The sequence below is a fragment of the Brassica rapa genome, chromosome A06 (assembly GCF_000309985.2).
Source record: "Brassica rapa cultivar Chiifu-401-42 chromosome A06, CAAS_Brap_v3.01, whole genome shotgun sequence".
NCBI classification, from domain to species: domain Eukaryota; kingdom Viridiplantae; phylum Streptophyta; class Magnoliopsida; order Brassicales; family Brassicaceae; genus Brassica; species Brassica rapa.
In genome coordinates this window covers 8731994-8759736 of record NC_024800.2, presented here as the reverse complement: position 1 = coordinate 8759736, position 27743 = coordinate 8731994, and the positions used below count along the sequence as shown (strand labels likewise).

General features: G+C 34.6%; 3 protein-coding genes across 5 annotated transcripts; 1 reads left to right on the top strand and 2 right to left on the bottom strand.

Annotated features, from left to right (window-relative positions):
• Window positions 1-1764: 1764 nt before the first annotated feature.
• LOC103872850 (catalase-1) lies at window positions 1765-6678 on the bottom strand. Its single transcript, XM_009151292.3, has 5 exons — window positions 6424-6678; window positions 5481-5577; window positions 4207-5261; window positions 3928-4017; window positions 1765-3852 (listed from the first exon to the last, which is right to left on the bottom strand). The coding sequence occupies exons 1-5, from the start codon at window positions 6436-6438 to the stop codon at window positions 3631-3633; spliced, it is 1479 nt and encodes a 492-aa protein (XP_009149540.1). The 5' UTR covers window positions 6439-6678; the 3' UTR covers window positions 1765-3630.
• A 135-nt stretch (window positions 6679-6813) lies between these two features.
• LOC103872849 (catalase-3) lies at window positions 6814-10287 on the bottom strand. 2 transcript variants are annotated; one of them, XM_009151291.2, is made up of 8 exons: window positions 10097-10287; window positions 8995-9091; window positions 8615-8892; window positions 7754-8530; window positions 7572-7661; window positions 7402-7469; window positions 7180-7273; window positions 6814-7098 (listed from the first exon to the last, which is right to left on the bottom strand). In XM_009151291.2, exons 1-8 carry the CDS (start codon window positions 10262-10264, stop codon window positions 7039-7041), a joined length of 1632 nt encoding a protein of 543 aa, XP_009149539.1. In that variant the 5' UTR covers window positions 10265-10287; the 3' UTR covers window positions 6814-7038. The 2 variants fall into 2 exon arrangements, with proteins under 2 accessions (XP_009149539.1, XP_033128781.1); XM_033272890.1 differs by lacking the exon at window positions 10097-10287 and adding an exon at window positions 9886-9981.
• A 14342-nt stretch (window positions 10288-24629) lies between these two features.
• On the top strand, window positions 24630-27653 carry LOC103872848 (cyclin-B2-3). Of its 2 annotated transcripts, none has more exons than XM_009151290.3 (10): window positions 24630-25427; window positions 25517-25564; window positions 25657-25693; window positions 25779-25931; window positions 26011-26145; window positions 26254-26343; window positions 26433-26654; window positions 26745-26843; window positions 26938-27129; window positions 27213-27653. In XM_009151290.3, exons 1-9 carry the CDS (start codon window positions 25291-25293, stop codon window positions 27118-27120), a joined length of 1104 nt encoding a protein of 367 aa, XP_009149538.1. In that variant the 5' UTR covers window positions 24630-25290; the 3' UTR covers window positions 27121-27129; window positions 27213-27653. The 2 variants fall into 2 exon arrangements, with proteins under 2 accessions (XP_009149538.1, XP_009149536.1); XM_009151288.3 differs by having other exon boundaries at window positions 24642-25427; window positions 26938-27116; window positions 27213-27632.
• The last annotated feature ends 90 nt before the right edge of the window (window positions 27654-27743 follow it).

The following is a 27743-nucleotide window of genomic DNA, read 5'->3' as shown; positions in this document are numbered from 1 at the left end:
AATTTGGTTAACTTAGTTCTCTAAATTTAGCAAAAATAAGAAAAACTTAGTTCTCTAAATGACTGGATAGAGTATATGAACGCAAAAGATATTTTATGAAATGATCAGTCGCCAGCATTAAAATGTTTTCGTTAGGTCACTAATTTGGGCATCTAGAATTTTGAAAATATTGCTTTTTTTTAAAAGAAAATGCAAACACTCTTCCCATATGTAATATATTCCTCCATTGTGAAGAATCCGGAGACAAAGACAATCTCAAAAGTATCAACTTTTCTCTTTTTCTCTATGTAAGAATGCTCTTTGATTTTGCATCTTATATATCATATTACTACTTTGTGGTGTCTAGATTTAAATATGGTAAAAGATTTTGACCAAAAGAGAAATATGTGGTAAAATATATGTATGTATGAACTGTGTTGGAAGAAGTAAAACAGATACCATGATGACTAATTTTTAATAATGACAACATTGGCTGAAACAAATTGTGACTACATCCACATGATTCTTTGATTATTTCCTTTAAGCTGTTGAGATTACGAATTCCAACTATCAAATTGGAATCTGGCCTTACTTAATACTAGTTTAAACTGTATACAATGCATAAAACAGCCAATAATCAGTCTCCAACAAAAGACAGACAAATGAACAGGAATAAAATAATACTACATAAATAACTATAGATTTGCAAGGAAATCAAACTGATTTGGGATAAAAGAAAATAAAACTTAGCAAATACAAAATAAAGATTCTGATTACGGAGTTTTAAATTATTATCCGGGCGAATAGAATCTCCTTTCAAATGGTAGTGAAATGTATAAAAAATATTAAAACTTGCAACATTGATATAGTACAGACTACACAAGAAAAAAGTCCATTAAGTGCAAGGAAAAATGTAGACGGACGAATGATTATAAGGTTAGCCGAATCATTCACTCACAACTCAAATAATTGTGATAAATTTTTGCACGTTAGTTAGGTATAAAACCTTTATACCTCTTTTTGGTACGGAGAAACGATTTTATATATGTTGAGTACATTGGTTGGTACGTAGACCTAGTAGACCAAGGCCCACGAAATTATACTCTGCATTATACACCTCAAGACTTAGATATTTTACAGCAGTTCCGTCACATGCAATCAAAGTAATGTCTCCTTGATTTCGTCATCAAGATTTTGACTTTCCTAAAAATGGATCCGAGATCTTGTTAACGACAACCAAAACACGTTAGTTTATTCTGGTTTCTTCCTTAAACTGTTCTGAATTTTAAACACATACAAGTTTTTTGGACCACTCGCTAACACAATTCACAATACCAACTCACTGGAAGATTAAAGGGAAATTTGGCTTCATGTCTATAACATATCATCAAATTAAGCATATAACCATAAAAGAAATTAGGCTATGATATTTATATAATAATTGTCATATTATCCTTGACATATATTTTTTTTATTCTTACAAATATGTTTTCTCCTTCTACTTTTAATTGATTTTAATTTCTGTTAGAACAATTATTAAACTTTGAATTTAACATGATAAAAACATAGATTTTTTCCTACATATAATATGTTTTGAAACTTTCAAACAAACATATATTTTATAATTTTTTTACAATATTCCATAAACACGACTTTAAATCTATACTATCATACAAATATATATAGTATAGTCATATTTTGTTTTCAAATAAGACACAATTTTGTTGTGCTCCAAACTATTTAGAAACATAAAATAGATAAATAATATACAATATCATCTCTTGCTCTCTCTCTCTTTATCTCTCTCTCTCCATCATTCCTCTCTATATTCAAAACAACAATTATTTGTTTCTTCCTTTATGTTTTGCTTTTATTCTTCCTCGCATTTTCTCTCTTAGTTTTAATTTTTTTCGTTATGATATGTTATTGTTGTGACTTGATTGTTTTGTACTATCTATTTGCCAAATATAGTATAACACAATATCACACAATTTATTCAAATAATCACGCGCCGGAAAAGAGAGATTGGTCCACTTTAATACCAAATTATCACACTTATCGATACATGGCTATATTTTTTTTTTCACTATGGTTATCATACAAATTCTTCCAAGATTAAATTAATAATCTCTTAAGATGCGCAACTTCGATCTATAATTTGGTACACTACAACTTAATAAGTTATTTTTTTTCTTTTGTGAAATTGAAAACTGTATTTTAGAACACCAATGGTATTTACTACTGTATTTAGATTCTAGACCTAAATAAAGATGGATATACACTCCTACGGTTAACTAGTACTCCAAGCATGATTATTTGGTGTTGGCAGATCATGTTGTACTAGTTAGTTATGCAAAGATACGTTAGAATACCTGCCACAGCAGAGAAGGTACTAATGGAACCTGGTAATGGTATCAACATGACGATATTGTCGATTTAGATATTTTTTGTTACAAAAAAGTGAAAACAAATCCTTACAACTTAAAACCATAAGAAAAATGGATGATTTAAACTCATTATTAAGAAATTTAAAGCTAAACTTTGTAGCTAGTTTATTTTAAATCCACAAATGGTAGCGTCTAATATCTACGCATATGTTAATACGTAATCTGGAGGATATATATTCTTTTTAAATAACTTAGACACTGCAGTCATACTTTTTTTTCACTGCAATTATACTTAAAAGCATACATGGAAGTGTTAATAATTGGTGATTAAGTTTTTCTATACAGGTTTTCTGTGGAACCATGTGCCGATACCTGATTTGAGCTGAGTTTCTTTTTAAGACAAAAAGTAGTGGTCGAGACATCAGATTAGTCAGACTGTATTAGCTAATTAAAGTTTAGAACAAGTTGTTAAAGAATATAAAATACAATTAAAATGGGCTGGTCTCATTTTTCTTTTTCATTCCCACTAGCAGCGGAATAATTAGCAACCCCACCTCCCCACATAAAAAATATAAATTGTAATATGCGATCTTGCATCCTAACAATGACCAATTAAAAGTTCCGACTATATGGACATACTTGAGAAAACTTTTGTTTTTAATCATGATCGTGCGTCTGACTTTATACCCACAATAATATTCCAACTATAAGCTCACGTCATAGATGCAAATCTGGAATAATTAATTATAAGCACACTAATTAATTCGAGACCAAAACATAAAACGAATAAATCCATTTAAAGTAGCCCAACGGATTATATATCTTGTAAATTATATATAACCCAAACAGCTTCTTATTATTTGCCTTACAAAATATTTGTTGATATTTGGAAAAGAATATTACAAAATAGAAATTAGAGCTTCTTCAACGTAGAAATTCTCGTTGAATATAAATCTCAAAATAACAAAATTATAAAATAAAAGTCGGAAAATTAAAATAAAATAGAATACTTATAGGGAACCTACTAACCATTTATCAGTTTATAAACGGCTTTAATTACTTAACAAAAACATATCAAAATAGTTCATAGCTGAGAAACTTATTTTGAATATCTCAGCATTGGAAGTGATTTATATACCGTATTACCCTTCTATAAGAGTTTTATTGTCACTGTTTTATTTTATGTATCTATTACCAAAGAGATTACTTCGAAACCAAAGCGTAAGAGGAGCATGTTCTGTTACGGGGGCATTTACTTAAGTCTTTAGAAATTTGGGCTCACGTTAAGACGAGTGGCTAGTTTCTGTCCAAGAGATTCGTCTGCCTTAGTCCAGTTAGAGATCCAAATGCTGCGGATTTCGTGCGTGACACGAGGCTCAGCAAGTGCATCAACAAAACGCTTCACGAACCTCTCTTGCCTGTCTGCATCCCAGGATCTGTATCTTTCCCCTGGCTGCTTGAAGTTGTTCTCCTTCTCAATCATGCACTGTCATATAAAGAATAACATTTGTTACACAACTTTCTTATGTGTACGTTCATTATGCATGGAGATGAATATGACCTTCTCACGGTTTCCAGCGCAGGCAATAGGATTTTGAGGGTATTTTTCAGCATGGCGAACCGGATTCAACCTTGAAGGGAAGTAATTCACCTGGAAAGCAACTCAAGCAGTTCATATTAAACTTAAATTAAAATGATTGTGAAATAAGCATTTTAAAGAGTTGATTAGGGCACATTGAGATTTTTTTTCAAAGAATTAATCTCCCACAAAAGATTAATAACATTTTAATAGGCAAGTCTCTCAAATAACTTTTGAGATTCTCAATTCGGATGATCTTACCTCCTCATCTCTGTGCATGAAGTTCATGAGACCCTCATGGTGATTGTTGTGGTGAGCACACTTTGGAGCATTGACAGGTAGTTGAAGATAGTTTGGTCCTAGACGGTGCCTTTGACTATCAGCATAGGAGAAGATCCTGCTCTGGAGTAGCTTGTCATCTGAATAATGGAAACCAGGAACCACAATAGCAGGGCAGAAAGCAAGCTGCTCATTCTCATTAAAGAAGTTGTCAATGTTTTTGTTCAAAACCAAGCGGCCAACAGGCTGCAAGGGTAAAATATCTTCAGGCCAGATCTTTGTAACATCAAGTGGATCAAAATCAAACTTGTCTTCATGGTCAGGATCTATGACTTGAATGAACATATGCCACTCTGGAAAGCTCCCTGCTGCGATGGAGTCATAGAGGTCCTTAGTTGCATGGCTGTGATTGGTTCCTCCAACTCTGATAGCTTCCTCATCAGACAAGCATTTAACCGGACAAGTGGGTTTCCAGTGAAACTTCACGTAATGAGCTCTTCCAGCTTTGTTGATTAGGACATAAGTGTTGACACCAAAGCCGTCCATGTGCCTGTAGTCCTGTGGGATACCGACATCGTCAAAGAGGAATGAAAACATGTGGAGACTCTCAGGGTGGTGTGAGAAGAAGTCCAGTATCCTCCAGTTCTCCTGAATGTGAGACTTGGGGTTTGGTTTCAGCGCATGGACCATGTCAGGGAACTTCATTCCATCTCGGACAAAGAAGACAGGGAAGTTGTTTCCAACAAGATCCAAGTTCCCTTCTCTGGTGTAAAACTTGACGGCGAAACCACGAGGATCTCTTAGAGTCTCGGGGCTGCCACGCTCATGGATGACAGTTGAGAAACGAGCAATGACAGGAGTCTGAACACCGGTTCCTCGAAGGAAATCAGCACAAGAAAGGTTTGAAATGTCATGAGTGACTTCAAAGAAACCTTTGGCACTGGCACCTCTCGCATGAACAACCCTCTCAGGAATCCTTTCCCTGTCAAAGTTGGCCAGTTTCTCGATCAGATGATAGTCTTCCAGAAGGATTGGACCTGACAAGATATAAAAACCAAACGAGCTAAGAGAATAAACATTAAGAGTAACATAAAAATTTGGCATCCAAGCTGGTTTACTGCACATAAATAAATCTTTCAAAATAATTATAATTATAAATATAAATATAAATTTCTTTAAAAAATATAACATAAAAATTTGGCATAGAAACCATAATTTATATATATATATATATATAAATAAGTTAAAAGAGCTACCTCTGGGTCCAACAGTCAAAGAGGCGTTGTTGTTCCAGACTGGAGCACCAGAGTTAGTAGTCCAGAAGGGCGAATCATGAGCGCTCGAAGGACGTACCTGCACCCAACAATTGATCCACTTCATCAGAAGACAAATAATTGGAGAAAAATCTTGGCAAATGATGATGTTTCCTAATACATGACAGTGACACCACAAAGTATATGATAAATCAATACTTATTCTTGGGTTCACTCCCTAGGTGAACGGTGAACCTGTAGGTTCACTAACCAATAGAATTGTGTCATTTTAGATTCAGTATCTTTTAAAAAAGGAAACAAAATATTATCGAATTATATTATATTTTTAAAATAAAAATTATATTAATCACAAAAAAAGATTTTTTAATCACAAAAAAATGAATTTGTTTTTCAAAAGTATTTTTAACGCTGCCAACAAATATTAAACCCTAAACCCTAAACATTTAGGTAAACCCTAAACTCTTGAATAAATCATAAATCTTAAACTTTAAGATTTGATCCAAGAATTTCGGATTTATCCAAGGGTTTAGGGTTTACCCAAGAGTTTAGGGTTTGGGATTAGGATTTAGGGTTTAGTGTTTTGTTGATTATGTTAAAAATATTTTTTTTAAATTCAAGAATTTAAAATATATCAAAGGGTTTAGAGTTTACCAAAGGGTTTAGGGTTTAGATTTAGAGTATATTGTTTTGTTTATGGTATTAATTTTTTTTTTTGAAAACTTTCTTTTTTGCAACTACTATTATTTTTATTTATTTATACTTTTTTTTAATTTTAAAAACGTAATATAATTTGACAATATTTTGTTTCCTTTCTTAAAAGATATCTGATTTAAAATAACTAAATCTTATAGGTTCACCTTAGGGGGTGAACCCAAGAATAACTCATAAATCAACCATATTTAAGTATTCTTCAACATGAACATACCCTTTCAGGATCCATGATGCAAAAGACTGATTTGATCCGAACTTAGCTTCCTTGTGGTGTAATGTATTTTTGTTATCAACTTTATCGGCGTGTGTCCCTTCATCACTGTTTCCTACACGTTTTTATAGCGATCAAACATATCTTATTTTTAGCCCACCGTAGAAAAATGAGACAATATCTCTAGAAATGGTCGTGTGGGTACCACGTGATTGTCCCACAATGACTATTTTCTCGAATCAGTAGCCCATCCGTTTAACGACGTGTGGATACATCGTCTTTGCTTTAGCTATAATTAGCCAAAGCCTTTGCTTTAGTTATAATATTCAAAATAAATTGAATGTTAATAGTCGAAATATGTTTATATATACTCCACTATAATAAGCTATATACTGCTTCAAGAAACGTTGATTTATTCTTTAAAAATTACAAAGAGAGTGACCGTAAAACATGAAGGAAACATCGGTTTAGAGGATTAAATGCATGAGTATCAATACATAGACGAAATAATAACCCAAGAAATAATACTTTATTTTTTGAGGAATTTAACGACCAAGTGACCAACAAGTGATAGATCGAACACGATTGTACTTTTCAGACGACAAGCAAATATGAAGATTAGATGCTTGGCCTAACGTTGAGACGGCTTGCAAGCTTCTGTCCCAAAGATCGATCAGCCTGAGATAAAGAGATTAAGAATGTTAGTTTATCTAAAATTCAACAAAAAAATAAGCAGAGATTTATTTTTCTTGTCCTGACCTGAGACCAGTAAGAGATCCAGATGCTACGGATCTCATGAGTGAGACGTGGCTCTGACAGAATCTCTACCCATCTCTTAACAAACCGGTCTTGCCTGTAGTGACCATAAATATAACATTTGAAGTTTAGTAATTTAAGCTTTGTCAAGTGAGTTTAGGTGAGAGGTTATGTAAGAGAGGTTTTTTTTGAGAGTTTTGTAGAGAGTTGAGACTTCTTTTTTACCTGTCTGGTGCCCATGATCTGTATCTATCTCCAGGCTGTTTGAAGTTGTTCTCCTTCTTGATGATGCACTGCAAACACATAAGCAATGCAAAGGCTATTTTAGGAGACAATTCAACTAAAATGAGATAAGGTTTTGAAGATTTATAAGAGACATGGCGTGCATCACGAACCTTTGTTCGGATTCCAGTGTAAGACTTGTTAGGGATAGGAACTTTCTCTGCGCAGCGGACAGGATCAAACTTTGAGGGATAATAATTGATCTACAAAAAAAATGCAAACAACCAATAAATATTTTGATTTTCAAGTAAAAAGACCAACAAGTTCATCTCAAGTGGTGGTGCTAAAGACATACCTCCTCATCTCTATGCATGAAGTTCATAAAACCTTCATGGTGATTGTTGTGGTGAGCACATTTAGGAGCATTAACCGGTAGCTGCAGATAATTAGGCCCAAGACGATGTCTCTGAGTGTCACCATAAGCAAAAATTCTACACTGAAGCAGCTTATCATCAGAGTAGTAGATCCCAGGAACCACAAGACCTGGGTTGAAAGCGAGCTGCTCAGTTTCATTAAAGAAGTTATCAATGGTCCTGTTCAGAACCAAACGACCAACTGGTTGCAAAGGCAAGATATCCTCAGGCCAGATCTTGGTCACATCAAGCGGGTCGAAATCAAACTTATCCTCATCCGCAGGATCCATAGTCTGGATGAAAAGCTTCCACTCAGGATAGTTACCAGATGCAATGGCGTCATGGAGATCCTTAGTTGCATGGCTGTGGTTGGCTCCACCAACCACCTTAGCCTCCTCATCAGTCAGATTCTTGATTCCACAAGTTGGTTTCCAGTGGAACTTCACGAAGAGAACTTTTCCAGATTTGGAAACTAGAGTGTAGGTGTGGACACCGAAACCTTCCATGTGTCTGTAGTCTTGTGGGATACCAACATCATCAAACATCCAGCACCATGTGAGCAAGCTCTCTGGTAAGTGGGACATGTAGTCCAGTATCCTCCAGTACTCTTGGATGTTTGTCTTGGGGTTTGGTTTCAGCGCGTGGACAACATCCGGGAACTGGATCCCATCACGGATGAAGAACACCGGAGTGTTGTTCCCAACAAGATCAAAGTTTCCCTGAATAGCAGTAGCATGATATTAATTCTCATAAAAGTCAAATACATAGAACATTTATTAAAATGGTAAAACAAGAATCTGTACCTCTCGGGTGTAAAACTTGACGGCAAACCCGCGAATATCCCTCATGGTCTCAGGGCTGGCACGTTCGTGAACCACGGTGGAGAAACGGACGATGACCGGAGTTTGAACACCGGGGGCTCTGAGGAAGTCAGCACAAGTGAGGTTTGAAATGTCATGTGTGACCTCAAAGAAACCCTTAGCACTGATTCCTCTGGCGTGAACCACTCTCTCAGGGATCCTCTCTCTGGTGAAGTTGGCAACCTTCTCGATCAGATGGTAATCCTCAAGAAGAACCGGACCTTCCCACAACAAAAATAGCAAAATTTTAGAAAACTCATCACTCTCATTAACAAGATCCTAGCTCTAAACTCTTAAAGTATAGGTTTACAGTTTCGAAATACCTCTTTCTCCGATGGTGAGGGAAGAGATGTTGTTCGAGACTGGAGCACCACCGTTTGTGGTGTAGAATGGAGAGTTGTACGCGCTCGATGGACGGTACTGCAAGCATCATTATTCGATTGTTCATCAGCATACGGTGAAACCCTAACTTCAGTTGGAAGATATCACTTTCTATTAACCGCGTCTTTTTCTATTAACAATCCCAAATTTAAATTTTACTGTATGACGCAACCCGAACAAAAACGAAACCCGGTTCACCGGGTGGATCCGGACCGTCGGTTGACAGAGAAGCTTTTAATTTTGGGTGGTAAAAACAGTACCATGTCGAAGATATATACGGTTATTAAATAAAACGTTTTTAAAAAAAAGTTATTAAATAAAACTTATCATATAAAACTAAAAGTTTATTCGATTATTGCTTTGCTTTTAAAGTCTTTCGTATATTCAAGTTTTTTTTTTTGATGGATAGATGAACATTTTTTTATAGTACGAATAACTACGACAATCCTCATACTATCTACGTGCGGATTGGATGGTCATAGATATGTGTTTTCATTAAGACGAAATATACTTATGCACGATTAATCATATGAATAGATCTAATTTTAGTTAGATTTATTTATGTTTTGATTAATCTATCGTCTAGATTTGATTACTCAGGTGTGTAGATCTGATTAATCAGATAATCACTAAAATAGTATACGGTCGGACGTACAAACAATCGATTAAGGGTAGCTAAAAACAATAACACAATAAACATTTTTAGAACACATGTGTTTAATAAACAGTTAAGAACACAAACAACAAAATAACTTCTAATATAAGGGTAGCTAGAAACAATAACACAATAAACGTTTTAAAGATAGCCAGCCAAGAAAATCAACATCACCCACCTTATAGCTCAAACAATCATAGAAGCTAAGCAACACATTTTTGTGTTCCAGTAGCTCAGCAACTTTTGGAAAAAAAGCCATGTTAATTAAGGGTAAGATCTAACGGAGTTTAACTTCCTTTTTATTATTAACCAGTGAAAAAACAACCATAGTGAATCATGATTTATTTAAGACATACACACGCACAAAAGAGTCAAGAAGAACATGGTACCTTGTAAGGATCCATGGTGATGAACAAGCTTTGATGATACCCAAAGCTAACTTTTGAGGTTTTGGTAGTGAGAGTGATAAGATCCTGTGTAAGATATATATAGTGGATCGCGTGTACCACGCTCGGTAATGGCGGTCCCGAGTGGAAGGCTACAATTGTCCTTCCCATATCAATTTATCGATACAGTAAAAATGGGCCATTGTGTTTACTTTTCCTTTGCGATCAATATGCACCCCCACGACTTCAGATATTTATTTTCCGTCTTGGGCTCCAACCTGTGAAAAAAAATCGGCGATGACTAATAATCTATGATCCCGACAAGTCAGTATGCTCGAGAGGAAAATAATATCTTTCAACAACAATTATTGTGAACAAATCACCAAATCTCAAAAAAAGAAAAACTTGAATAAAAATAAGAGTATTATATGAAATAGAAATTTATTTTATCTATGACCTGGTACGTAACCTTTCTTGTAAGAGAAAGCAACGATAATTCTCATTACAGTATTATAAAACATCTGCTTTATCTTGACAGAGTGAAGTATCAATGTATCATATAAACAATTTTATTTTGGATCTTGCCACCTCAATTTATCTCTATAGAGTGAAGTACCATGATACATTTCATCAGATATGTTTGGTCTTCTCGTATTAAATTAAAGAGTACGTTCGTGTCAGACACATGTTCAATAATGTAGACTGAGATTTCTACGTAATAATTTCCACTTTTCCATTTTTAGATAAAATCTAAATGATTTTATCTTCAATTATATTAAAGGAACATGAATGTACAAAGAATGTTATTTATACAAATATGATAACCATTCCAATATTTATGATACTTTGATTGGTCGAAGAAAGCTAATATTTTCAAACTTAGCAACATTATCCTCCAAAAATGTTTAATGAAATTTAGATGCTCATTGCTAAAAGGTTAGTTTAGCATTATCCCAGTTGATGCGGGGGTTTCGTACTTGAAAAAATAATTGATATTTATAACTCTATAGTATGCATTATTATTGTTGATCGTGATTCTAATAATTGAGGAGTTGGAAATTCAAAACTTCCTATTTATAAAAACAAAAGAAAAAAAGCTAAACTAATGGCAGTATTAGTTGGTATGGTGGGGAGTCTATGTTCGGGAGCATGTGGCGATTATTAACACGTTACTTTGATGCTGAATCGATCAATGTTTTGATTGGCCAGCTTACGCTTGGGTCCTTTTAGAGTGAACAAGTTGCTCTTTGTCATTTCGTTTGATATTATTACAACTAGGTGAAACACTGAAACTACTTCAACATACTTTTTTCTCTCATAAAATTGCAATCATTGGAAGACAATCAATATATACGAAGTCTAACCAATTAAATTCACAGGATTGTTTTTCTGAAACAAGAACGTACTCATAGCCTGATATAGGTTGCCCGGCCGGTATAAATACAACTGGAAGACAGTGTTAGAGGGAGAAAAGAGCAGATTTATTTTTATAATTCTAAGAACTTTTAATTTATGTACCGGCTTGTGTTCAAAAATAAAATAAAATCAAATGTATATGCCGGCTTATGTATTTTTCATCATGTATTTCATTTTTAGTATGAATATTATCATTAGACTATATGACAAAAAGACAAGTAATATGCTTATCTGATATAGTGCGATACTTTGATTAGTTCTCATAATTTAGGATTTTCACTAATTAAAACATATAGTTTTTTTTTTTTTTTTATAATCCAGGGGTTCCCCATTTACGTGGGTCATTCTCCTGGGTCCGGTTAGGCAGCGGTCCACTTCACCTGGGAGGACTTTACCTGGGCTGGGGACAAGGTCCAACACCCAGTACCGCATTTGGTGACAGAATAGGCAGTTCGCCTCCGCCTGGCGTCGAACCCGTGAGCATGACAATTGGCCCACAGAGTTCTTACCAAGTGAGCTACCTCATCCCGTCTAAAACATATAGTTTCATCGTTGTTGGATTCAGATTCAATATTAATTCTTTGTGTTTGATTAGATACAAATTATATATTATGAATATAATTAGTAGACATATGTTATAAATCAATCACAGAATAGATCTTTTACCAAATGTTAATCATAAGCCTAAAAGATCATGAACCCCACAACCTAACAGTTTATAGTATATAGTATAAGACAGTTATAATTTACAAAATGAACGTTTGTTGCTGCCTAAAAAATATCATAGTCCCTTTTTTTTTTGTCACGAAAATATCATAGTCCCTCCCCACTACAAAAAAACATCGGGATACTGAGGAAAAAAATCGTCGGTATGTCGTCGGAATAATGCTATTCCGACGACATACCGACGAAAAAAGTCCTCGGAAATATCTCCTCGGAAATTCATACTTCCTCGGAATTCCGTCGGAAATTTCCGACGGAATTCCGAGGAAACAAAATTCCGAGGAAACTCCGAGAAACATATGTTCGTCGGATGGTTCCTCGGAATAAACCGATGGAATTCCGATGGTCAAATCCTCGGAAGTTTCGACAAAACATTCCTCGGAATGTTTATCGGAAAATTCCGAGGAACATATGTTCCTCGGAAAATTCCGAGGAACATATTTTCCCTCGGAATTTTCCGAGGGAATGGAGTTCCTCGGAAAATTCCGAGGGACAAAACTCCCTCGGAATTTTCCGAGGATTCCATTCCCTCGGAAAATTCCGAGGGAATTATGTTCCTCGGAATATTCCGAGGGAAGAAAGTTCCTCGGAATTTTCCGAGGAACTACATTCCCTCGGAATTTCGAAAAAATTTATTTTTTTAAAAAAAATTTAAATTTTTTAAATTTAATTTAAAATTTAAAATTAAAATTAAAATTGAATAAAACATTAAATAAAACATAGTAGATAATATTCAAAGTTAAATAAAACATTCAGAGTTTTTGGTAAAAAAAAAAAAAAACTACGGGTCTTGGATGTTCGGGAACACCTCGTTCGGGTACATCCTCTTCATCATCTCCATCATCTGCTCGTTGAGCCTCTTCTGGGTCTCATAGCCCGCCTGTTGAGCTGCCATCTGGGTCTCCAACGCAGATATCCGATCATCCTTGTCCTTCAGCTGAGCCGTAAGAACTTCCGGATCAACATATGGCGGTGGTGCAGAAGAAGGAGCAGCCGACCGGGAGCGACGACCCAAACCGACCATACGTCCCTTCTTCTTTGGAACCGACTGAAATATAAAAAACCAAATTTAGATAATATAAATTGATGATAAAATAAAAATCAAGAAATAAATAAATTGAACTTTTAAAAAAAAAACTTACCGATTCAACGATTTCGTTGATTCGAACCCGGGACAAGTTGGTCGAAGCCGTCGAATCGTCATCATCGGTTTGAAGCTGAGACACTTCGTCGTACACCTGAGTTTGGACCAGGTCGACCACGTCCCTCACAAGACCATCATCAATCTGACCGGTCTTCTTGTTGGTATACGCCCTTTTCATTAGGGCGAGATCATCAACCGGCTCGCCCTCATTTTCTTCCGCCTTGAAAAAAAAATAAATTAAACAAACATTAGAAATTTGAAAAAATGCATTAAAAATAAAATTCTGAAACTTAAATAATTAAAGAAAAAGCGGTTGAACTTACCATGCGATCCGCGAGAGTGGCAATAGATTGGGCACCCAAGTTATGCTTGTAGATGCCCTTCCCTTTACGGTCGCTCCTGCGGTTGTTGGAGTTGGTGGAAGAAGTTTCTTTCGTCTCTTCCTTATCCCAATGCTCACACAACTCCTTCCATACCGTGTCGTTCATCGACTTTGGGACCTTTTAATTTAAAAAAAACAAAGTTTAATAATTTAAAAAATAGTTTAATAAATTAAAAATTGTTAATAAATTAAAAACTACCTTGTTTGCTTCCCACTTCTTCTTCCACTCGTACATCTGCTTCCCATAGTTGTCCATAACTTTATGGACAAAATGGTTATAGATAGAGAGCGTATCATCGGAATTCCAGTTGAATTCTTGCTGAAATAGTTTAAAAATAGTTTTTAAGCACAAAAATATAAATAGTTTAATAATTACAAAAATAGTTTAATAAATATAGAAAATAGTTTAATAATTACCAAAAAAAAGTTTTAATAAATAAAAAATAAAAATAGTTTTTAAAATATTTAAAATGTTTAATAAATATAGAAAATAGTTTAATAATCACAAAAAATAGTTTTAATAAATAAAAAATATAAGTAAAAATTTTGAATACTTACCGCAAACTGACGAAACCACAGATGCTGCTTCTTGACGGGAAAGTGAGTGAAAGTCGGATGTCCCTTGTCGAGGGCAGAGTACATCATACGGTTGATCCATGCGCTGATCCCGTTCCCGGATCGGTTGAACCTAATAAAAAGAACAAATTATTAATAATCAATCAAATTTTAAGGATAAAAAATAAAAGTTTAAATTACCATGTTTGACCATGTCCATGTGGATACTCAGTGAGATAGGGAAGATGGTCACGACCGGGCTGTCGAACCAACTCCGCAACGCTCATCACTCCCGGAGGACCGGGTGCAGCAGCGGGACCAGGAGCGGGTGCAGCAGCGGGAGCGGGAGCAGCAGGAGCGAGTAATGGAGAGTAGTACTCGGCAAAGTTTGAAGTTTCTTCATTGATCATCTGTGCGACTATAGACCCTTCCACCCTACTTAAATTTTTCACCATCTTCTTCAAATGGAACATATACCGCTCATACAGATACATCCATCTATACTGCACAGGACCACCAAGTTCCAATTCTCTTACCAGGTGAATAACAAGATGCTCCATAACATCAAAAAATGAGGGAGGAAATATCTTCTCAAGGTTGCACTGAATCACAGCTATATTAGTCTTCAAATTTTCAATACCTTCAAGAGTCACTGATCTTGTGCATAAATCGCGGAAGAAACCACTTATCCCTGCAATTGCTTCATGAACATTTCGTGGTAATAGTTCCTTGAAGGCAAACGGAAGGAGGCGCTGCATCATTACATGGCAATCATGGCTTTTCAAGCCAGTAAACTTTCCTTCCTTTCTGTCGATACAGTTACGCAAATTAGATGCGTAACCGTCTGGAAATTCCACATCGTTTGAAATCCAATCAAAGAACGCATCCTTTCCCGCTGCATCAAGTCGGTATATGGGAAAAGGAGCCCTACCACTCTCATCAACATGAAGTTCTGAACGATCACATATATCGACTAAATCGAGTCTTGACTTCAAATTATCCTTTGTTTTACCTTGAACATTAAGGATCGTGTTCATGAGATTGTCAAAAAAGTTCTTCTCGATATGCATGACATCTAAATTATGCCTTAGTAGATGATCCTCCCAGTATGGCAGATCCCAAAAAATACTTTTTTTGTGCCAGTTATGTAGGTTTCCAACACCATCTACCGGAAAATGCTCATGTCCACCGACGTCTGGCGTCCTTTCTGCACCAAAATCTCTAAGTTGTGTCTTCAAATCTTTCCCACGAATTTCCGGAGGTGGACTGTCAAACACCCTCTTGTTCTTCGTAAACAAATTCCTACTTCTACGATATGGATGATCTGGTGGTAGAAATCTCCTGTGACAGTCAAACCAACACGTTTTCCTTCCGTGTTTTAGTTGGAAAGCATCAGTGTTATCTTGACAATATGGACATGATAGCCTTCCATGCGTTGTCCATCCAGATAACATACCATATGCTGGAAAATCACTTATTGTCCACATTAGTACTGCCCGCATTTGAAAGTTTTCTTTACACGAAACATCGTATGTTTCAGCACCTTGAGCCCATAGTTGTTGCAACTCATATATTAGTGGCTGAAGAAACACATCAAGTGATCTCTTAGGATGCTCTGGTCCGGGAACGAGAATCGAGAGAAACAAAAACTCTCGTCGCAAGCACAAGTTTGGGGGTAGGTTGTATGGTGTAAGAATGACTGGCCATAGAGAATACTGTCTTCCACTCTTGCCAAACGGGCTGAAACCATCAGTACATAATCCAAGGTAGACATTTCTTCTCTCATACGCAAAGTCGGGATACTTTGATTGGAAATGCTTCCACGCTTTTGCATCTGAAGGATGTCTGATCTCACCATCTGTTGAGTGCTCCGCATGCCATCTCATTGGTTGCGCTGTGCGTTCAGACAGATACAGCCTCTGCAACCTTTCCGTCAAAGGCAAATACCACATCCTTTTATATGGTACTGGAACTCTTCCACTCGTATCTTTATAACGAGGCTTCCCACAAAATTTGCATGAAACCCGCTGTTCATCCGCCCTCCAATAAATCATGCAGTTGTCTCTGCATACATCTATTACCTGATACGATAAACCAAGACCAGCTACGAGTTTCTGAACCTCGTAGTATGAGCCAGGAGCTACATTATCTTCGGGTAGAATACCTTTTACATAATCAGCAATCGCATCCACACAGTCTTCAGCCAAATTATAATCCGTCTTAATGCCCATCAATCTTGTAGCAGATGATAAAGCTGAATGACCATCTCTGCAACCTTCGTACAATGGTTGCTTTCCAGCATCCAACATATCATAAAATCTCCTAGCTTCGGCATTGGGTAAATCTTCCCCTCTAAAATGATCATTTACCATCTGCTCAGTACCTACACCGTAATCTACATCCGTTCTAATTGGATCTTCTAATCTAACCGCTGGCTGAGGTTCGCTAGTACTACCATGTTCATAATCAGTTTCTCCATGATGATACCAAATTTTGTAACTTCGTGTAAACCCACTCAAATATAGATGAGTCCAAACATCCCATTGTTTAATAACTTTTTTATTTTTACAATTAGAGCAAGGACATCTTAACATACCTGTTTTTGCTTCCGGTTGTCGGTGAACTAACCCCATGAATTCGGTTATACCTTGTTGGTATTCTTCCGTAAGCAATCTCGTGTTCGGATCCAAATGAGGTCGATCGATCCAAGAACGAAAATAATTTGAAGAAGACATGTTTTTTATGAATCAAATTCGTGTGTAAAGAAAGTGAGAGGGAGGATGAAGATATGGAGTGAATGAAGAGGAAGAGGGGTGCTTGTATTTATAGTTGAAATCCTGCCGACAGTCCGAGGAAATTCCGACGGAATTCCGATGCAAACGGCTAGTTCGTCGGAATTTCCTCGGAATTTTTAAAATCCCCCAACGGCTCTCCAACGGCTCTCTAACGTCTATAATATTTCCTCGGAATTCATCGGTTTTTTCCGAGGAATACTAGTTTCCTCGGTATTCCGTCGGAATATTCCGACGAGATGAATTTTCCTCGGAATTCCGTCGGAATATTCCGAGGAAATTCCGAGGAAGCCAAATTTTGTGTTTCCTCGGAATTGCCTCGGAAATTCCTCGGTATATTCCGAGGAATTCATTTTCCGTCGGAACGTCCGTCAGAATACCGCTGTTTTCTTGTAGTGCCCTTATCAGATAAAGCTGTATAGAAATCAATCTTACCAAAGAAAAGTCTTCGTGTAGTAAAGAAAAAATGGAAAGAAAAGTATTCGTTTGGTGCGACAAAAAAAAATTTACAAACATAGTAGCCTAGCGAAAACTGAACTATACATGCGAAATCATTTACTTGTCAATTGTTTTTTTGTCAACACTTGTCAATTGTTTGTAGTGAAGAATTTTCAAGTTTCTCAGCTTTATTATATAGCCAAATTTCTAATAATAATAATTAAATATTGGGATGTTGTGATCAGGAACGGATCTAGAACTGAATTTAAAGGGGGGGCACTTAACATTTTTCATTGTATTTTGTAATTCAATAGTGGTCACAGTCACGATTAACCTTAGTTACTTAAAGAAAATGAAAAATTAGATGGGAGCATGTGCCCCCGTCTCTTACTGTATCCGCCACTGGTTGTGATCTACGTAAGTTCTTGACTGTATATAGGGAAAGTTGACAAAATAACTTCCAACTTTCGAAAATAAGCCAAAAAAATCTTCAACTCACAAACACGCTATTTTAACCTTTAATTTCTAATCAAAAATGAATAAATCTCATACTTTCGTTGACCAAGCCATTTCAATCTCGTTAAAAATCTACTATTTAGTGCCGTTAGTTATATTTAACGGTTGACTTTTAATGAGATCAAAATGGTTTGATTAACACAAATATAAGATTTTTTTGTTCCAATTTAAAAGTTAGGGATTAAAATTGCTCATTTAAAAATATCTTAATTAAAAATTGTTGTTTTTCATTTTCTTGTGACAACAAAAATTGTAGTTTTTCTTATCAATTAGAATGACTAACTTAATAAGATATTCTCAAATAAGTTTAGATATAAATTTTTTAAAGGAATTAAACACTAAAAATTGTTTAACAAAAAACTTAATTAACAATACAATTATAATGTAAATTCAGATATAACATAAAATAATTAAGTGCTTATGTTCAAAACAATTTTAAGAATAAAAACATAAAAGTTAAAGGTAAAACCCTAAACACGTTGTTTTTTTTAAAGGCAGCCCTAAACACGCTGATGTTAAAAGCATGATCACATATACTTGATAAAAGATGAAACAAGTGAAAAAGAGGAAGGTAAGTGCGTAAAAGGATCTCCGGCGGCTGATGTATAGAAACCGTTGTTGTAGTCAACCGAAGATCTGTTTCACGAACTTGTCTTCCGCCTTTATCACTTGCTTCATCTTCTAATTATAACAAATTTTAGTTTTTAATTCATTTTTTAAAATATTATAAATAAGCTTATTTGAACATATTTTATTAAGTTTGTGATTACAATCAATATGAAAAACTATAATTTTATTGTAATAAAAAAACAATAATTCTTTATTAATAAATTTTTAAGTAAGCAATTTTAATCTTCAAATTTCAAATTGGAACAAAAAAAATCTCATACTTTCGTTGACCAAGCTATTTTGATATAATTAAAAGTCAACCGTTAAATATAATTAACAGCACTGAACGATTGACTTTTGACGAGAGTGAAATGATTTGGTCAATGAAAGTATGAAAGTATGAAATTTATTCGTGTTTGACTAGAATTTGAAGGATAAAATGGCGTGTTTATGAGTTGAAGATATTTTTGGCTTATTTTCAAAAGTTAAAGGTTATTTCGTCAATTTTCCCATTTTATATATACAAAGAGACTTTTATAACAACTCTGACGACGAATTCACAACACTACACTCCAAGAAAAGATAAAGAAATTGAAACGGAAGAACATATTTCTTACTTCATATGATCACTAATCACACATATATGGATCTATTCAAAGCAAATAAATGTCAATTTTCACTATACATGAAGCATCTTTTTTGAAACTAAACATGAAGCACGAAGCATATTGTTTTTATCAAAGTAATATAAACGAAAGAACATGGTAACTTTTATTACAACAAAACATATATTAATATATAAATCTTATTTTTATCAAATTATATATAGAACACAACATTCTAGAGTTTATTTATTCTGGTAGCCTATAATTGGTACATAAAACACTTTTTTTTTGTCACAGATCACAATGAAATACTCAAAAATCAAATTTCATTTGTAAACTTGAAAAGTAAAATTTAGTCAAAAAAATACTTGAAAAGTAAATAGAAAATGTAGGCAGTTTAGGGTAATGCTAATGCTTAGATCCACTTGTAAATTGCCACGTAGCAATCTTGCCCTTACTAACTAACTTTTTGGTGTAATCCAACGAATGAAAATGCGTTTACGTTAGGTCTGGGCATTCGGGTCGCCGGATCGGGTTCGGATCGGGTTTTTCGGGTCCGGATCTTTCGAGTCTAAAAGTTTAGGACCCGATAGGGTAATTTCAAATTCTTGGTTCCTGGTCGGTTCGGATCGTGCTGGGTCCAGGTCGGACCGGGTCTTAGATAATTAGACCCATTCGGGTAATTAGAATTTATCGATTCGGATTCGGTTCGGTTTCAGGTCAGATTCGGTTCGGGTTCGATCTAAAAAAGACCTAAAAATACAAAAAATATCTGTAAATATTTATATATCCAAAAATATTCAAAATTTTATTCAAAATTTGTGTTTTTTTTATTATATTAAAATGTGTATATATACTAAACTATGCGAGATACAACAACAATTCGTTGTCTCCTAGTGGTTGATCTCCATGTTCTCTAGACAAATAATCCGTCTTCGATTCCCTATTGATGCATTTTATTTAATTTACAATATTAATTCGGATACCCATCGGATTTCGGGTTTGGGTCGGGTCCATGATCCGCGGGTCCTTTGCAACAAGACCCGATAGGATAATTTGATCAGATCGGTTCCTACCCGAACCGGGTTTTTTTGGATCGGTTTCGAGTCGGATCTTCGGGTCTGGGTAAAATGCCCAAGCCTAGTTTATGTGGATCAACACGACAAAAAACAGGATTACACCTTATCCCTTTTTTTTTCTTAATTTCTTGAATTTTGTCAATGGAGTTGAAAAATCAATAACAAATTGTACGAATTTGGGGATTCGAATCTTTTGATACCCCCGTTTGACCGTTTCTACTTAGGTGGGGACATAAACTAGATTTGGGTTTCATGAATGATTGCTTTCAATTTACTTTTATTTTCTTGTTTTGGTGTGCAAATCTTTCAGTTTACTTGCAACCTTTTATTTTGCCTGTTATTTTATAAAAACATATTGACAATTAAGGCTAGTATATTATTTATCGAAGTATTTTATAACTTATAAACTTCATTATATTAACTAGAGATTTTTTCCGCGCTTCGCGCGGATTGTGTCTTATAAATTTATTTTATTTATAATATTATTTGTCTGTTTTTTTTTTACATTAACTTCTTGTTTTTCCAATGTTAGTTTTTCTTAATTTAAATTTATATGTTTATAATTTTTCATTTTTCTTGTTGTAGATGGAGAATTATATTTTTTATTGATGGTTTTTTGTATGTGACATAAACTTTTTAAAATAATGTTATATATAGTACGATTAACACATTAAAGAAGAGAAACATATTCAGGCACATTTTACACAGGTTTTATATGCATATTTTTAAACATTATATATGTATATATTTTAAGTTTGAAACATGTAAATGCTTTTTAAAGCTAAATACTTGTTCTGAGTTTACATAATTTATCGAAAGTTTTATCTCTTTTTAAATTCAAATCACAGAAAAAATATATCAAAAAGTCAGTATAGATGGTTTTTTGGGCTTTTAAATCAACATTGAAAAATTACATGAATCAGATAACAACAGTTTTATAAACAACTGGATAAAATTTGACCGAGCCAAAGATTTTCACACAGTATGTTCTTTCTTCTTCAAATTGCGAAGAGCCTATAGGCACAAGAAAAAAAAATTTGTTTTCACTTATATAACATTTTTTCTCCTTTACACATGGAGTTTATTACACTGTTATAAGCAATGGAGAATTCTATTCATATAAAATTCACATCTATGCATTTTGACAAAGAAGAATTTTAGCCATCTTTAGTTTCAGAATGAACCAACTTCAGTCATATACACTATATTTTCTCTATAATTCAAATCTTACGATTTTAATATATGTGCAGATTTCCATGTGAAAAAACACGCACGCCATCTATCATTCAACCTATTACTTTTTCCAAAGTAAACATTATAATCCTTGTTTGGTTAGCTCCACAAATTAATCTCTTTGGATCAGTTTACTAAAAAATATAGATACTAATGTCAGAAAAGAATATAAACACTATCAACAACAAATATTGGCACAAGACTATTTGGTTCAAGGAACATATTCTACGTAATACGTTTATATCATGGCTGGCTTTGCGGAGAAGACTGCCAACCAAGGATCGCTTTAGGCGTTGGGGGTTAAATGTCTCAGGAACATGCGTCATTTGTAATCTGGAAATAGAGACTCACCATCATCTCTTCCTTGAGTGCTCTTTCACTCGCTTGATATGGGAGCCTTTTGCTGCTGAAGTTTGGATTTCTCCTCCGGCTGATCTACACTCTGTTGCAGCCTGGATCAATCAACCTCGCGTCAACGCAGATACGCATGCTACTCCAGTCATCAAGCTCTACTTTCAGTCAGCCATCTACCTGCTGTGGAAAGAGCGTAATGCTCGTGTGTTCACAGCTGTCTCCTCACCTTCATCAGTCATCCTTGCCTCTCTCGACCGTATGATGCGTGACCGTCTCCTCTCTTACCCGGCAAGTTCTTCTTTCTCCTCTTCTCTACTTCTTTTTATCTTTCTTGTATAAAACTTCCTTAAGACTTTTTTTACCTTGAGTTGTTGTTGGTTGTTTTTGTTTCTTTGCTGTAATAAGTTGTTTAAAAACAACAGTGTAACCTTTCAAAAAATGATAATCTTAACATCTTACAAAAAAAACAACAAATATTGACTTATTTATGTGAATATATATTTTATTTTAAATCATTATAGTGGACGAAAAAAGCACCATAATTTGTATAACAAATTTTCTTAGATTCACGTCATCATACTCACCATTTTACCATTTTAATTACATAATTTTACATGAGCTTCTTCACCCTCCCCGGTTATTTTCCCTTTAATTATAACTACAGTATATAGTTATAAACTATATATATTATAAATTAATAATTTATTTACCCTTGAAGTCTAACGATTAAAAATAGAACATAATTCAATATAGATATATGATTCTATTAATAAATTAGTAGTTACAAATTTGAAATTTTTAGAAATATCAAAAGTTGTATGTTAGTTAATTATCTTCTAAATGACATTTATTTCTAATTCTTTCTGGATGAGAATATTTTGGCTGAGGTGGATAGTCCCAAAAGCCTTGAATTTAGTCCCTTTTATATAGCCTGGATCAATCAACCTCGCGTCAACGCAGATACGCATGCTACTCCAGTCATCAAGCTCTACTTTCGGTCAGCCATCTACCTGCTGTGGAAAGAGCGTAATGCTCGTGTGTTCACAGCTGTCTCCTCACCTTCATTAGTCATCCTTGCCTCTCTCGACCGTATGATGCTGACCGTCTCCTCTCTTACCCGGCAAGTTCTTCTTTCTCCTCTTCTCTACTTCTTTTTATCTTTCTTGTATAAAACTTCCTTAAGGTTTTTTTTACCTTGAGTTGTTGTTGGTTGTTTTTGTTTCCTTGCTGTAATAAGTTGTTTAAAAACAACAGTGTATCCTTTCAAAAAATGATAATCTTAACATCTTACAAAAAAAAACAACAAATATTGACTTATTTATGTGAATATATATTTTATTTTAAATCATTATAGTGGACGAAGAAATCACCTTAATTTGTATAACAAATTTTCTTAGATTCACGTCATCATACTCACCATTTTACCATTTTAATTACATAATTTTACATGAGCTTCTTCACCTTCCCCGGTTATTTTCTCTTTATTTATAACTACAATATAAAGTTATAAACTATATATATTATAAATTAATAATTTATTTACCCTTGAAGTCTAACGATTAAAAATAGAACATAATTCAATATATATATATGATTCTATTAATAAATTAGTAGTTACAAATTTGATTATTAATTTACCCTTGAAGTCTAACGATTAAAAATAGAACATAATTCAATATAGATATATGATTCTATTAATAAATTAGTAGTTACAAATTTGAAATTTTTAGAAATATCAAAAGTTGTATGTTAGTTAATTATCTTCTAAATGACATTTATTTTTAATTCTTTTTGGATGAGAATATTTTGGCTGAGGTGGATAGTCCCAAAAGCTTTGAATTTAGTCCCTTTTATATAGTAGGATTAGCCATTAAAATAGATTTTAAAAAGTTAGTCATCGCTTGCTATAGGTAACATGGAACGTAAGACAGAAATAAATAAATGTAGAAATCAAGATCTGAAATTTTACTAAGTCCCAACTCGCTAAACAAATGCCTCCGCTCGGTGATAAGCAAATAGAGCCTGGTGGTGCATAAGTCATAAGAAAAGTTCTGAATCTTTGTGCACATAGACTGATATACCTCGACTCAGTTATATAATAAGCTTATCAATATTAGGTCCCATATCGTTATACGAATGTCTCGGTTCATTTATAAGCTAATAAATGAGAAAATTCTAGTTTGTGGTGCATGATTCGTCCCGAAATACTAGACAAATGCCAGACTCGATTTGATTATAGGTATATGGTGTTTGGTGCATGATACTAAGTTTTGAATTACTAAAAAAATAAACAATTGAGAGAGGTTGGTGGTGCATGATACTAGTCTTAGAACACTATACAATGAAGGCTATACAAATGCCGCAGCTCTGTAAGCTTTAAAATGGGAAAATAATGGCTGGTGGTCAGGGCCGTCTTAAATTATATTACGTCCATGTTCAAAAAAAATATTAACTATATATTTAATAACATAATGAATTAATTTTAAAAGTTAATAGCTTTATCAATGTATATTTGAAGTTTTTCTTCTAATTATATACTATAAATTTAAGAATATATTAAAGTTTAAACTAAATTTATGTATTTATTTTAGAATATGCTTAATATTTTTTATTTTTAGATTCAGACCCTATTCGACTGCTCTACTAGCACATGCTATTAGATGGTTCCGCTCATGGTGTATGATGTCTAGTCCGGAAAAAAAGTAGTCTAATAAGCTGATTAAAAGTTTTGAAGTGAGAAATTAACGGGTGCATGGTAGTACTGCGTGATAATTGAAAACAAATGACGTCCCTTGTCTATACAAATGCCTCGATAGACATGGTTAAAACTCCATAAGTCAACTAAAGCTCCTTAGAAAACTCATGTATGAGAAAGGGGGTGGATGGTTTGTGCACAAAATTTGGAAAACGATGTCTTACTAGTGGTGCTTACTGCTTAGAGTCATATTATAAGCTCATCGGATCGAAAACTTTGAAATGGTAACGAGGTGTGGTGCATGTTACATGGAAAATATGTTTATACAGATGCATTGAGTTAGATTGAACTATACAGTATTACACATTGTATGCCAATAAAAAGAAGTTACAGCACTATTTCAAAAATAAGACCAGAAGCAAATGATTGATGTGATTTTTTCTTGGGTTTTCGTCGTCATATGGTATTAGGGCTTGTTCTTGATCAGGACTTGGTAAACCGGGTCTTAATTGTTTGATGGTCAAACTCAAAAGTCAATATTTTTCCTTTTTTTCTATTTTTTTTTTAAAAGACTCAGCTTTTACTAAGTTAGGTATGTGTTGATTCTGGGTTTGATTTAGTTCTCCAATTAAAAGCCTCCCCAGATAACAAAGAAAATGGGCACATCAGATGATGCAGGCGGAGGAGGAAAGATCATGCCGACACGGAGAGCACTCAGCGCCATTAACAAGAACATCACTGAACCTCCCTCGTCTTACCCTTATGCTCTCAACAACAAGAGATCACTTTCTGAGTAAGTATGAATCTTCAGATTCAAAGATTAGTTTTTTTCATTTGATTAGATTCTTTAAAAAAAATCCAATATTTGATCTGGTTCTCCAGAAGGAATGTTATCCGTAACAAACCACCTCTGCGCCGACCACTTACTAGGTACATTAGATGATCTTTCACTCTTGTCTACTTTAATTGTCTCACATTGTCTTGTTAATTAACAAGTTCTTACCACTCTCTGTTTGATTCAGAAAGTTTGCTGATAATAAGCCACAAATCCAGGAAGAGGTACTCTATAGTGACAATGTTTTAACATGTGTTTCAGTTACAACAGTGACCAGGTTACTAAACTTTCATTCTCTTTTAATCTTAGGAAACTAAGAAATCAAACTCACTTCCAAGTGAAGAAGCACTAGCAGAGAGGGTTGACATCGATGTGTCTGCTTGTGGTAAGGAAGGAGACTGCTTTAATGAGCCAGTGTTTGTACAACACACTGAAACAATGATAGAGGAAACTTACCAGATGGTAAATACACTATCTTCTTCTAAAACCTTTTTGTTTTATGGAAGCCAGTTACTCACATTGTCTTTGTTTCTTTCCAAAGGAGGAGGGGATTGAAGTGGAAGATGCAGATAAAGAAAAAGAGAGAGTAATTAATATTGACGCTTGTGTTGAGAAGAATTCTTTAGCCGTAGTTGAATATATCGATGATATATTCAACTTCCACAATAAATCTGAGGTGAGTCTGATGTTTATTAACAAGAAATATACTGTTCTTAAACATCAGTGAGCGTCAAAGTTCCATTAGCTTGAGTTTATGTTGGATCTGTTTCTTATGATTCTGCAGGAACTTAGTTGTGTACCTTCTAACTACATGGACAATCAGCAAGATCTTAATGAGATGATGAGAGGAATCCTCATTGACTGGTTGATTGAGGTTAGATAGATCCAGACCTTGAAAAAAAAAACATTTTAATTTCATTTGTTGTTATTCAATGTTCATGATATTTGAATTTTACTGAGCAGGTGCATGACAAGTTTGAACTGATGGAGGAAACGCTTTATCTCACAGTCAATATCATCGATAGATTCCTTGCGGTTCATCAAATCGTGAGGAAAAAGCTTCAGCTTGTTGGTGTAACCGCTTTGTTGCTAGCTTGTAAGTACGAGGAAGTCTCAGTTCCAGTAGTAGATGATCTCATCTTGATCTCTGATAAAGCTTACACTCGAAGAGAAGTACTAGATATGGTGCATATCAATTCTTCTCTTTGATCATTAAGCTAACTATAGTGTATTTTCGGTTTCAGTTTACCTTTTTTCTGCCTTCTATTATTGCAGGAGAAGCTAATAGCCAACACCTTGCAGTTCAATTTCTCATTACCTACTCCGTATGTGTTCATGAGACGGTTTCTCAAAGCTGCCGAATCTGACAAAAAGGTTTGTCTCTTTTATAGAAAAGCTTGAATCTTTTTGCAAGGAAACCATCTGGTCTTCGTTTCCAAAGCTGTGTGATGTTGTAATTTGGTTTCAGCTTGAGGTTTTATCGTTTTTTATCATCGAGCTTTGTCTCGTGGAGTACGAGATGCTGGAGTATACACCATCTAAGCTAGCAGCCTCGGCAATCTACACTGCTAGGTGTACACTTGATGGGTTTGAGGAATGGAGCAAAACCTGTGAGTTTCACACAGGCTACAAGGAAGAACAGCTACTGTAAGAATCACAAGTAATGAACATTCATTTGGAAATTGGAATGCCATTTCAAAACTGATAAGATATACTAATTCTTAATTTATGAATCTTTTCCAGGGCATGTACAAGAAAGATGGTTGATTTCCATCACAATGCAGGAACAGGGAAGCTGACAGGAGTTCACAGGAAGTACAACACATCAAAGTTCTCTTATGCTGCAAGAACCGAACCAGCTGGATTTCTACTTTAATGGAGGAAAAACTATGGTATTGAAGATCGAATGACAAAAAATCTAAGCACTTAAGTTTTCTTTTTTTGTAAAAAAGAAAGAATTCAAAAGAAGAGCAGCTGAAGTTCTCTTCTAAGGTCTTTAGATCTTTCTTTCTTTACTTGAGAGAATAAGAAGATGCAATGCTTCATTTCGTATGATGCTTTATTTACACTCTACTTGTGAGTCAATCACCTGTAAACTTACATGTACATAGTTGTTGAAAACCCTTCCGGAATGGTAGATGCCACTCATCAAACATTCTACAAGTAATAATTGTTTGATAGTCATGTTACTTGATGGCAATCTAAAATAAATAAAAAATGCATGTCTCACAACTGCCATCTACTTGTTATGTTCTTTATCTTGTTCCACCAATT

What these genes read in the sequence shown, in the direction of transcription:
- LOC103872850 (XM_009151292.3), bottom strand. An exon ending in TCATGCACAGAGATGAGGAG is followed by an intron (nt 4,018 to 4,206) that starts GTAAGATCATCC and finishes GTTGCTTTCCAG; the next exon opens with GTGAATTACTTCCCTTCAAG. An exon ending in GCGCTGGAAACCGTGAGAAG is followed by an intron (nt 3,853 to 3,927) that starts GTCATATTCATC and finishes TTTATATGACAG; the next exon opens with TGCATGATTGAGAAGGAGAA.
- LOC103872849 (XM_009151291.2), bottom strand. Translation starts at nt 10,264, where the DNA reads ATGGGAAGGACAATTGTAGCCTTCCACTCGGGACCGCCATTACCGAGC. An exon ending in CCTCACCATCGGAGAAAGAG is followed by an intron (nt 8,893 to 8,994) that starts GTATTTCGAAAC and finishes TGTTGTGGGAAG; the next exon opens with GTCCGGTTCTTCTTGAGGAT. An exon ending in AGATCATGGGCACCAGACAG is followed by an intron (nt 7,274 to 7,401) that starts GTAAAAAAGAAG and finishes TGGTCACTACAG; the next exon opens with GCAAGACCGGTTTGTTAAGA.
- LOC103872848 (XM_009151288.3), top strand. Translation starts at nt 25,291, where the DNA reads ATGGGCACATCAGATGATGCAGGCGGAGGAGGAAAGATCATGCCGACA. An exon ending in GAAGAGAAGTACTAGATATG is followed by an intron (nt 26,655 to 26,744) that starts GTGCATATCAAT and finishes CTATTATTGCAG; the next exon opens with GAGAAGCTAATAGCCAACAC. An exon ending in CTGCCGAATCTGACAAAAAG is followed by an intron (nt 26,844 to 26,937) that starts GTTTGTCTCTTT and finishes ATTTGGTTTCAG; the next exon opens with CTTGAGGTTTTATCGTTTTT.